Source organism: Morone saxatilis, unplaced genomic scaffold, assembly GCF_004916995.1.
Source record: "Morone saxatilis isolate NCDOM2014 unplaced genomic scaffold, NCSU_SB_2.0 Contig18, whole genome shotgun sequence".
Classification (NCBI taxonomy): Eukaryota; Metazoa; Chordata; class Actinopteri; family Moronidae; genus Morone; species Morone saxatilis.
The window spans coordinates 6,309,038-6,321,662 of NW_023339740.1; the positions used below are offsets into that span (position 1 = coordinate 6,309,038).

A 12,625-nucleotide genomic window follows, 5' to 3' on the forward strand; every position below is an offset into this window, starting at 1 on the left:
GGCATGGCGTCCAATTTCCATGATTCGCCATGAAAAAGGAAGTTCTCCTAACTTCTTCATACATGATCCGATCTCAATGAAATTTTACATTTGATTAGAGCCCCGCCCTAATCACGTCTACATGACAATATTCAGATATAATGATAACACCACCTACTGGCAACAGGAAGTAAGCGCTGCGTGGCAATTTTGATCTGACATTTTCATGTTGGGGTCCACACATGTTACGCCACTACATGACGCGGCCACAGCACACCCCGTTGGCACGTGATGCGGCCGCAGCACACCCCAACACACTTCGAGTGCGAGGGCCCGCTCATCGCTGCTTGCAGCTTTAATTTTCTTATATTTTTGGTTGCAGAGGAATATTTCTTTATTTGGACTCTCGTGGTCAGGAATTGCATCCAAATATAAAACAACCACAGAAAACTGTGCTTATCAACTTAATTCATATTGTGTATGATGTTGTGGTCCTGATAGGTATACATATGGACCCTGGTGGGCATGAAAGGAAAGCCAAGTCTTAAGGCAGCTTGATTGGACAAGTGTTGATCCACAGAACTATAATAGCCACAGTCACAGTTGTTGACGTGGAAGGGAAGTAGGACACTTGTAATCCCTCCGGAATGAAGAGTTCACTTCAGAACATTGGATTTTTCAACACGCCCTTGATCCTACAATTTACGTCATAGTCCTAATTGCAAGGGCAAAGTGAAGGAAAAATGCACAATGAGATCAATGAAGTGTGGTGTTGATATTTTGAAAAGATAAAACAATCCGAAAAGATATTTTTACTTTACGTGGCTCAAATGCAGCTCAGCTGGACAAAGCCATCCAAGGTCGCTCACTTGTGGGGCTGTGAGGATGACCATGTGAGATGCTGGAGTGGAGCCAAAGAAGTTCTGCAAGAGTCTTATTAATGTTTATTAATTTCTGTCATTTAATCTAAAGCACATTGTTGATTTGGTAAAGTCATTAACCTGATAATTACAGTTTAAATATTAAGTTGGAAGGCATTTTACTAACTGTGTGACATTTTATTACGGATACTGTGCACAGATTTTTGGCAATGTGACGCTAGTTGACAGGTGTGTCTGTCCCAAGCTCTTCAGTTCTGAGTATTCCTAACAGCATAGGCTAAGTGGTAAGATGAGGATAAGAGCACCCAGTGATTGAGGAATGTGGCGTCCTCTTGCATACTTAATTACTTTCTTTTGACTTCTTAATTGGCTCAGGCAGTCATTTGGACAATGTCATAGTTGCATGTTTATTCAACTAATCTTATAATTCTAATTTAAAATGGCCATTTCAATTATGCATTACGGTAACACTTTATCTCCATTTATGCAAAGTAGACACCAACCAGCTGGCACACTAATTATTTAATTTGCTTACATGGTCCTAGCGAATTACCAGAAGAATTGGATTTGAGGGGATTTTGTCTTAAACACTTTTCAGAAAGAAACTGCTGCCTGAAGTCCCCTTGGAAACATTTCAGAAACAAGGCTTCCCTTATAAAAATATAATAATTTTGCAGTCATAGTCATCTAGTGATGGATCCTATATAATATATAGTTCAAATGGTTGGATGACACAACATAGAACTGAGTTTGTTTTAAGCATTTTGAGGCCTTAAATCCTCTGCCTCACCTTCATATTATTTCAACTAACAGGTTAGCGAAACCATACTAACCTAAAATAACAAATACATGATCCCATACTATAGTAATGTATGTGCTAATCACACAAATACACACAAAACAGAAAGGACAATCTACCACACAAAGAATTGGACAGCTAACTGTATCACAAACCCAGACCATTAGGTTAAATCTTTCATTTTGTATGGGGAAAAAGACAGAAACACAATTGTATTCATTCTCTATTATTTTCAAGCCTACTTAAAAAACCGGGCCTCAGTGAGGGTATACACGGCCTTATAAAATGCTGATGACCTCTAAAAGAGCACAGTCTGCTATTTAATTAAAATGATAAGGTTTAAATCCAAATGGGTCAGGGTGAAGTAACTTGCGCTCAGCCAAATAGGTCAGAGGTTGCCCTGGTAAAACTTTTTTATACCAATTCTTATATTGTATAATTCAGTAGCTTCAGACTTTAGAATACACTTTTCCAGACTTAGGAAATTGATCTAATTTAAATGATGATTTGTAGATTGATTGAATGATTGATTCATTAAGTGGTCCAGTGGTAGTATCAGTGAATGTTTATTTCTTTTCTTTTATCTATTTAAAAAAATATTGTATTTGGAACACAGGGACATTCAAAGTCAGTGACAGACAGTGACTCAATTTGAAATAGCACATAGCACAAACAGCAATAACATTTACACTTTACTGTCTGCAGTCATTAGCATGAATACCACATCACACAGTAGGAAAGAGTAAATTGCACACACATGCAAACATTCATCTTTCACATGTATGTGAATGCACGCACACATACACACACACTTCTGTTGCCTCTATTTAGAGTGCAAAACTTAACATGAAAACTGTAATGCCATTATTAATTCTGGTTTGTTAACTCCTATATTATTGTCCACAGCCACACCAACACAACAGGATACGGGACTTTAGAGGATAAGAGCACCCAGTGATTAAGGATAATTCGGTGTCCTCTTGCATTTGCATATTTAATTACTGTCTTTATTGGCTGCTTAGTTCTTAATCTGCTCAGCCAGTCTATCGGACACTTTCATAGTTGCTGTCTACTACAATTTAAAGGCCATTTCAATTAAGCATTAAGTTAAAGGTTTATCGGCATTTATTTGCTGGCATACTAATGATCTAATCAGCTTATGCATGCAATGATGTGAGAGTAGGATTTCTTTTCTCTCTGTTCATACAACTACTACAAACATATTTCTTGTGTGTACAACACATGAATGTCTACGAGGAGAGACTGTCTATAAGTGTACAGTGGCATCTATATGTACTGTCAATAAATGGCATGCAACCAATGTGGCCATGGTAGAGAAAACGTAGAGACACTTATTGGATGACACATGCTGCATAGCACTGTGTAGAGAAGCATTTAACACACACTCCATTGTGGATCTATTATCTATTGCTATTCACTGTATCATTCATTATAAGGTTGCCCAAAACAGAATGCCCTGCATTGCCTGGTAAAGAGCCTCTGTATGAGGCGGCTATAACATTGACATAATACTGATCAAATTGACACTATATGAATTTATCTTGTTTAAGGCATTGCAGTTGTGGTAACAGTTTCTCTCTTCTGTTGAACTCTAACTAGAACAACCTCAAACTAGGTTGATCCAGTGAAATGCAGGTGAAGGTTTCAAATGTCTCAGCAGACCAAAGCAGATTATACGGACAGCTTGGGCTCCTCCATAAAACAGATTAACAATGAGTGATTACTTCTGGCGTGCTCACTCCGTAACATCTTAATCCCTCCGGAATGACGGTTCACTGTAGAAGAAAGCAGAGGTTAGCGGAAGCTGCTATAGTGGTTCATTTAATCTGTTGATTCTGTGTTTTTCTCTGTTCCAAGTCTTGCACAGGTAGTTGGCTTGAAGATTTGAATCCATGTGGGACAAGGACAGCACACCAACAAGATGATGATTCGTGCAACTAAAGAAATCTGTAAATTTTACTTCTATTTTTGTTTATTTACAAAATGTCTCTATTCATAATAGTAGTTAACTTGACCTGAATTCAGGTAAGTTTTCACAGTATATAGTAGTTTTGCTTTAAATAGCTTTAATGCTAAACAAAGAGATTTTTTTTAAATGTAAAGTTGTGTGAGGGGAGAGTATTTTGTGTTCAGTATCTTAATGTAAATTTACATATCATTCAAGAGGTGGAGTTGATGCTAGTTAATGTTTTTTTTTTTACCCCTCTTGAGACCTATTTCCATGTGATGCTGTGATGTTTCGAGGGTAGGTCTGGAATTCCGCTAGTTCTGAACTATTCGTGTTTGGTAAAAGTTCACTACTAGCAGAACTCGGATTTGCTCCCGACTACCGACAGGAATCTCCATTACAACCATGACCATGGGACCAGTGGTTTATACACTCACTAGTTGAATAGCAGGTTGTCTACATGTGTAGTGACCATGACTGGTGTGAAGTGAACAGAGTCCACCTTTGCTACTCGTATGGTCTTGTGTTCACTTCACATCAGGTAATAATTCTAGTCTTAGATTTGCTTGCCTTTGTTGTTGAGGATGTTTTAATAACCATAATATTATTGTTTCCCCTTTCCCCTGCAACACAGATTACCCATGATGGCCTAAAGCCAAGAGGAAATGGTGTCACTGGTATTTCCAACTATTGATTTTACTGATTTCCATCCTCTCTCAGCAGCATGACACACAGAAAACATATAACCACATGGTCAATTTTAATATTCAATTGTTGTAACAATTTTTGTTTCAGCATAGCTTCATATGTTCATATTTATTGTATGAATTGTATTTGTGTCTTTAAGCCCTTTCCATGACGCACATACAGGTAACAGCTGGTACAGTGCTGAGGACGTATTTTCTGTGACATGGTTTTGACGGCTATTTTTCAGACTAAGATCACCCCTCTCATCTTTACCAGCACAGGGACTTGTGTGAGCATCTATGCCAAGGTGAATCCTATTTAGCTAACCCTCTTAAGCTTATCATGTTAAAGTATTTAAAAACACTTTAAACTATACTTTATAGGACAAGTGTGTAAGAATTAGTGGCAAAGTGCTCATTCTTAATGAACAACGAGTCTTATTTACAGGTAATTATAGATTCATGAAAACATTGTATTCCATTTTTGCCAATATATCCCCCTCAGTCTTACATACTGGTCCTTTAAATTGTGATTGATTATGATAATGATACATTTTATTTTTGTAGTATTTATTGTCATTTAGGGAATTGGTCCCAAATTGAAAATTATTCTTGTTTGCATTGTATGCAAAGATGTGTGTATTCGTCTGCCAAGTAATCCTTTAAACTCTCCACTGTAAAGCATTAAAGTCTCTGCTTGGTGAGTAAGCTAGTGAACCACACACCTGCTAGAGGTAAGAAAGGCTGACAGACTGGCTGTGTGTTTCCATCAGACAGATGACCAGTCCAAAATAATGACATATATATAAAAAATTAAATTATATATTATGAGAAACTACACCGCTTGGCAGTTTTCTTAAGTAATTTCCTCAGCTCTACTGTTACAGTATGTACACATGGTAACTGATGTGAATAAGGCTTGTTTATTTTGAAGTATGGCGCCATCTGTAGACTGAATGTTAGACTACTCTACTACAATATATTTTCTATATATTTGAATTAAAGATGCTAAATAATGGCAACTACTCCAGATGGAGAGATGGAGCAGATGCACACTCTCATAATGGAATTTTGTTTAACCATATACAGTATATATAAATTGATGGTTAGATAAAGACCTGCTATGAGTGTTTGCTTGGTGCAACGTAGTGTGTTAATGATCTCATCACTTATCTACATCAATCCTGGTGCAAAGTTTGTAGCCTGAAAAAGGACATTTACAAAATTGCTTTTGTATACTAACACTCTGAAATGGTAAAATCTTTTGTATATTGTGTTTTCCTCATGTCCTTGGATGTCATGCTGTTACTTGTCTTCAAAATAAATTTTACTGCATATTTTCTTAGCTCAGTAGCTCACTGCTGATGTTCTGAAACATATGGAGTTTCAAAATATCCACAGTGAGCTGGGGGAAAATTTAGCTGTTTCAGGGCTTTATTGAGCACTTCATTAAGCCACTAACTGATTGAGTGACCACACCAGCAGACACAAAACACATTTTCTTTATTTATCTTTTTTTTTTTACATTTTTCTTTGCATTCAACTCTTTATCTGTAAGAGTATCATTCCATTTGTTATATAATTTGACCATTCAGTACTATTTACAATATGTAAGTCATCAGAATTACCCTTAAACAACCTAAGAAGGTCCGACTTTTGAGACTTCAGTGACTTGGCTTGCTGAGGACTCGTCATCGTCTCCACTCATCCCCAGCATCGTCTTTAGACATGACCGGAACTGGAAGGGAAAAACAACATAGGCACATTAGTTATGCCAGTGATTCTATTGTCCATATAATCCAAATAAAAAAAGAATAAAGAAAATGAAAAACTTAAAAAGTTTTAATTACATTTAAGATTTCCCCCGAGGACGCCGTATTGTATGTTTTGAAAGCCACCATTAGAGGGCAGCACCGGCCTTGTGATAAATTCTAAAGGAAATATGTTGCTCTTAAATCAGAGTGAATGAACCAACCTGTTTATTAAGGAAGATGTAGATAACAGGGTTGTAGACTGTGGAGGCTTTAGACAGACAGGAGGGTATTGTCGCCAGTCTTAGGTCGAACGGTTGCCGACGATTGTTGACAACCCAAAGGGCAAAAGTGGTGTAAGGCATCCAGCACACCAGGAAGCCCAGCACCATGATGACCACCATCCTGGTCACCTCCTTCTCTGCCTTCTGGGTGGAGGCAGACTCAGCTTGGGCCTTTGCTGCCTGTTCATGGAAAATGACATACGTGTGTTAGTCTGATGGACACACATACTCAGATATATGAAATCAGGTAGGATGTTATTCCTATCTGCCCAAACCCAGCAGATACATTGCCTACCGATTTCAGCATGAAAAGCAGCTGTGAGTAGCAGAAAACAATGGTACTGAAAGGAACAGCAAAGCAGAAGCAGAAGAGGAACATCACATAGGACTCATTGTTGAACTTGTTGTTAGATGTGTACCAGTCCGGTCCACAGGAGCACTGCAGGCCCTCTGGGATATACCTGTAGAGACAGACACTGAATCAGTACTGTACTGTGGTTGTGAGTCTGTATATTTTGAATTAGGGTCAGGGGATAATTATCCTTACAAGAGCAAGACAGAGAAATATTTGTACAGACAGTTGCAGAAGGACTTTCCTGAGAATAATTGGATTTATATATCAACTATTAAAAACGAATAAAACTGTTGTGTGTTTGGTCTTTATATACTGACCTACTCCATCCAACCAGAGGAGGAACTGCAGCCATCAAACCAAAGACCCAAGTCATTGCACAGCAAGCTATAGCATGGTTTGGCTTGAAGGCAAAGTTCCCAAATGGCTTGCAGACAACAAGCCATCTCTCTAACGCTACCACAGCCAGAGACCACAGGCTTACCATACCTGGAAAAAGATTGAAAACTATAAAAGACTTGTGCAATATAATGCTAATCAGTGAGGGAACTCTAGTCAGTATATTTGTAATAGAAGCTAAAACATTATAAAGCAAGGATGGTAAATAACAGATTACAGGTATTATTAGAAATCCTTCTGGATAGCTCGCAGTCCACTCTGCCAGACTCCAGCTGCAGTTGTTTTTGTGGTGTTTGGCTAAGATTATTTTCTGTCTTTAATGATTTATTTTGCTGTCACATTTTCATTGAACAAATTGAAATGAAAAGACTGCACAGTTTTTGACATAAAATTTGACATAAATTGAAACCATAATGGAGTACCTTGGTTTGGTTATACATTTAGACAAAGGGATAGTCAGCTTCATGAGCCTCTAAAAGGTCATCAATTTAGCAGAGTCAGTGATGCTTTAAGATTGATGGAAAAAATATCTATTTCAGTTGTTAAGCCAACAGAAAACCAATAGCAAAAATGTTACGAAAGATAAATTATACTCTAACTGCAGCTGTTTGTACAAGATGAGACAGTGATGCTGAGTGTTTTTTCTTTGGTAAAGATCTAAAAAATATATTTTATATAATATCATAAGAGAAAACTAGCAATTTAATATCATGATGCTGATGGCTGGACCCCACAGTTGTCCATAATACATTGTTTTCTCATTGGATGATGTGATAGCATGTTATTTAAAGCTGTTTTGTCTGACAATAAAATCAGCACAGGGATCCCAGTTGAGAGCTTGCAGTTTTATGGTAATGGTACAATCACAACATGCAAGAATAAATCTTGTAAGTTTTAAAAGGTTTGCTTTCATGGTAATCTAATAAATTAATAATATATTAAATTATAATAATATATTAATAATATAATAATATACATAGTAAAATTTATGTTATTGATTACACTACTTACCACCAAGGGTTGCTGAAAATCCTTCAATCTTGCACCCCAGTGGACCAAGAATCATGTATCTGAAGGCAAAGCAGTAGAAGCAGGTGAAGGAGCCCACAGAGGCAACGAGGAGGTTTGCCACAGCCAAGTTCACCAGGATGTAGTTCAGATGAGACCGGAGCTTCTTGTATTGAACAGTACATGCAATAGTCAGGACATTAATGCCTGTACCGGCCACGAACAGGAAAAACATAAAGGCTGACATTGAATAAAAGATTGCTGGGCTCCCTAAGTGATCCTGGGGAACCAGGTACGGGCTGAGGGAGGTGATGTTGTTGGTGTCGAGAGGGATGGGAATCCAGAAGTCTTCTGGAAGCTTTGTTGGATGACTCCCCCTCATTTTTGTTTGGTTGAGTGTCAAATAAAAAATTCCAGCACTTTTCAAAAAGATGCTGAAATGGTATTATTCCACAAAAACGTCAGATAGTTGATTTCTAACTGTAAATAACATGCACTTGTTATTGTCTTCTAATCGAGGTTTGTCTCTCTCTGATAGAGCTTTACATCCGCTTTTATAGCAACTTACTTAATATTACTCAGGCTTAACTTAATTGGCTTAATTGGGATTTACAGTAAAGCTTTGGTTCAGACCAGACTTACTTGTACTTGTGTACGTGCACACGCATCACACACTCCCATAACAACATGCGTGAACTTTGAGGTAATATAGAGATTAGTATCTCAGTACTAGAGCTGACAAGGATCATCTTATTACATCCCAATGTAAGAGCCCTGTGTTTGTGAACCACATAATCTGATCATTACTTATCTTCAGGAGGTCAGTCGCATGCATTTGGCTCTCAGTAGTCCAGGTTGTAGAAGTTCACCTCAGGCTTTGTGTTATGTCTCTTGAAACATAACAAATACTTTCAAAGAAATGGCTTCCCTTGTTTTTAGAGGAATCCTAATCTTTTAAGAGGAGATTAGTACATTTGACAGTGTGAGTAAAGTGACATACGTATAAAACTGCCTGACATGGTGGTTAGAAAGAGGAAATCAAGGTTGCCAGTTAAACCAGAAACCAAATAATACAACAGAGCAAAATCTAAAGAAACATTTATGCCACATGAGAGCTTTGAGATTTTATCTATTACAGATGTATCCAAAAAATTGGTTGATTTAATGAAATGTGAAACTGTGTTTGCAAAGATCCATGAAACCAGATTTTCTAATATTTTGGTTACAATCAGTGGATTGCTTTTTAAACATAAACAGTAAGAAAAAAAACTTCATCACATTGCATAATTTTGAATTTCTCAGGAAACAATGTCTTACTTTTACGACTTCCTGTGTGATCATCTCTTGAACGTTGCACAGTGAATTTGTTCACTTCCATTTAAGGAAATAGGGCTGTCATGATATCAGATTTTCACTACACGATTATCATGGCCAAAAGAATTCATGAGAACAATATTGTTACACTATATAAAGAAAATTAGAACATAAAAATGCTATGTTTTGTTCCTTTTTGGCCAAATGAATTACATTTAAAATACGAGGGAGGTGCAAAGAGAGTCTGTAACCATATTAAAAGAACAATTACACTGAGTGTGAACCACAAAGCAAGAATATTATCATATGTGTATTATTAATATGATATCAATATGGAATTTTGTGTGTGTTTAAATATCAGTATAACACGACACCCCTATAAGGAAACTGTATATAGTCCAGACCAGGGAATTTGTTGTTAAGCAGTATCAGACAGCATATTCATGTTTGTATTTATTTTTTATTTTTGACTTATTATTTATGATTTCTTACTTGAGTTGCAAGATTGCATACCATAAAGTTTTTTTCATATGACAAAACACATGCACATTTATTGTTATTTACAATTCACAATCATTAGTGGTCAGCAAGTGTTGATGTTCAGTCTAAGCAGGCCCAACTTTGGAGACTTCAGTTGTTGACCGTGTTGTTGAGGATTACTCCTCACCTCCACCCATCCCCATCATCCCCATAATGCATGAACGGAACTGAAAGGGAAAAAAAACGATTGTTGAAGGAATCAAAATTTACACTGATTCTGTAGAGCACTCAACCACATTTATCTTTATCATCCTGCATAGAGCTGAGATTTAAAAAAAAAAGCTGAATGTACCATTAAAGCCACTAGGTGTAGCCAAATGTGAAAATTTTATCTGAGTTTTGAGTTTAAAGTACACAAGGTAGAAATCTGAATTTTCTTTTTTATTCAAGTCAAAATTATAACTTTTTTCTCAGAAGTCTCACTTTAAACTCAGCATTCTGAGTTCTGACTTTAAGTTGTTTGACTCAAAGTCAGAAAGTCTAACTTTTTTTAATTTAAACTCAAATACATTTTCACATTTGGCCCTAATCCTCTTCCATTCTGGGTGGAGGCAGACTCAGATTGGGCCTTTTCTGCCTGTTGAGTGAGAGAAGTGATTTGAGTCTCATGACATGAGTTGAGTGAAAGATTTGTTAGATGTTACTAAGAGCCAGTGTATTGGTGGTGATTGCAGTGGCTGCCCATATACAACTATTTTCTGATGCATTAGTTCAGTTTGTATTTTGAGAATCTGAACCATGCCTGTCTTTATTGATGGTACAGCATCACAAGGATTGTGTCTTGTGCCTTATAAATGTTACTCAATCCTGACAGGACATTTAAACATTCTGTATTTTTAAAATCCTTTTCATTAAAAGACAGTAACAACATTTGAGCTTTATGGTGTTTTATTTTAGGTAGTTTTTTGTGGATTTGTTTGCCTCACCAATTTCAGTGTAATGAGGAGCTGGGAGTAGCAGAAGATAATGGTGGAGAAGGGAACAGTGAAGCAGAAGCCGAAAAGGAACATCCCATAGGCATGGTCGGGCTTGAAAATAAAGTTACCAAGTGGCTTGCAGATGACCAGCCATCTTTCAAAGGCTATCACAGCTAGAGACCACAGGCTTACCATACCTGGAATGACAGAGGCAGACAATTAAAAACCTTTTTAAAATCATTATTTCCACTGATTGAAAGGCATGTTCAGGTGGAATTAGTTTATCATTTCAAAACTACAGATAAGTCTTACCACCAAGTGTAGCCATGAAACCTTCAATCTTGCATGCAAGTGGTTCAAAGATGAAATATCTGGACGTGAAGGAGCAGCAGGCAGTGAAGGAACCCACGCAGGGAGGTTTGCCACGGCCAAATTCACCAGGATGTAGTTTAGGTGGGACCGGAGTTTCTTGTATTGAATAGTGCATGCAGTGGTGAGGATGTTAATGCCAGTGCCAACCACGAATACAAATAACATGAATCCTGCCATAGAGTAGAAAATGCCCAAGCTCCCCAAGTGGTCCTGAGGAACCAGGAAAGGACTGAGTGCTGTGATGTTGTTTGTGTCCAGAGCGATCGGTATCCAGAAGTCCAAATTGTGGCAAATCGTGGCAGCTCCATGCCACGATTTGCCCTCATTTTGCCCTATAATTATGATTTTTAATCACAATTATACCTCCAGTGTTCTACTCACTTATGTTGTTGCTCCACTTACAGTATATCACATATATCATATAAAAGAATGAAGAACAAATGTTTAACAGGTAGATTAACAGGTGAACTCTCAAGTCTGCAACCCTAACATATCTAATGAAAGGGTCTGTCGAAGATCGACTTTTATAATGTGCTCTGGGACGCCACACCCCATTAAAAGGCTGATTGTATAATTGAATGATTGATTAGGGGTTGTGTTAATTTGTGTAAGTCATTTAGTGGTTTCCCACTAAATGTGGTTGGCCTTACCGGTTCACTGATTGGATGAGGACGACTTGTACCACACGCTCATAGAAAACAGCCACTTACCACGAGCAGCAAATCCAATATTAAGGTCTTTGCCTGCTAATCTGGCTTCCAATAATATTAAATCCGCTAATCTCATGCACTGTAGCCCTTTGTAATCCACTCAACTGGCTTAACTCAAGCTTTTGTTAACTTTTGGCATTTCGCCTCCTTCCCTGAGCTCAAAGACAATTGAGAACAAAGTACAATAACTCTATCATTCCAACAACCCAATGTAGGACATCATACATCAGTATGTCCGAGGAGGCAGGTGATAGATATTGCAGAGGCAAAGGATAGGTTTGAAATTAACAAATAAAAATGTTTGCGTAATCATATAAAATAACAATATTAATCTGGTACTGTTAAAAACTTCCATCTGAGACAAGGTAATACTCAATATCTATGCAATTCATTGCACAAAACATCATCATGTGTACAGATAAATATTACACAAATTATCAGTAGTCTGCGCAGCAGTGTTAAGAAAAAGTCTCTTACATATTGCAGTGAATATGTTCCGTACAACAAACCAGTGAACACGTGCTTTTCCAGTATCAACAACATCCAGATACCATACACATGTTTGTATTTTTATTTTATTTTTCACGTCGCAGATCATTTAGGATTTCTTTATTCACCAATTACCATGTATGTAAAATTGCCTAAAAATGCCTAAAAACAACAT

The 12,625-nt window shown here is 37.3% G+C and overlaps 1 protein-coding gene across 1 annotated transcript in view; it reads right to left on the reverse strand.

Annotated features, from left to right (window-relative positions):
• Positions 1 to 5,953: 5,953 nt before the first annotated feature.
• The window catches only part of opn1sw2 (opsin 1 (cone pigments), short-wave-sensitive 2), an 11,626-nt gene continuing 4,954 nt past the window's right edge, over positions 5,954 to 12,625 (reverse strand). The window contains exons 4-5 of the mRNA XM_035661335.1: positions 6,290 to 6,529; positions 5,954 to 6,052 (exon numbers count right to left, since the gene is read on the reverse strand). Coding sequence (XP_035517228.1) covers positions 5,954 to 6,052; positions 6,290 to 6,529 — 339 coding nt within the window. The remainder of the gene's footprint in view (positions 6,053 to 6,289; positions 6,530 to 12,625) is intronic.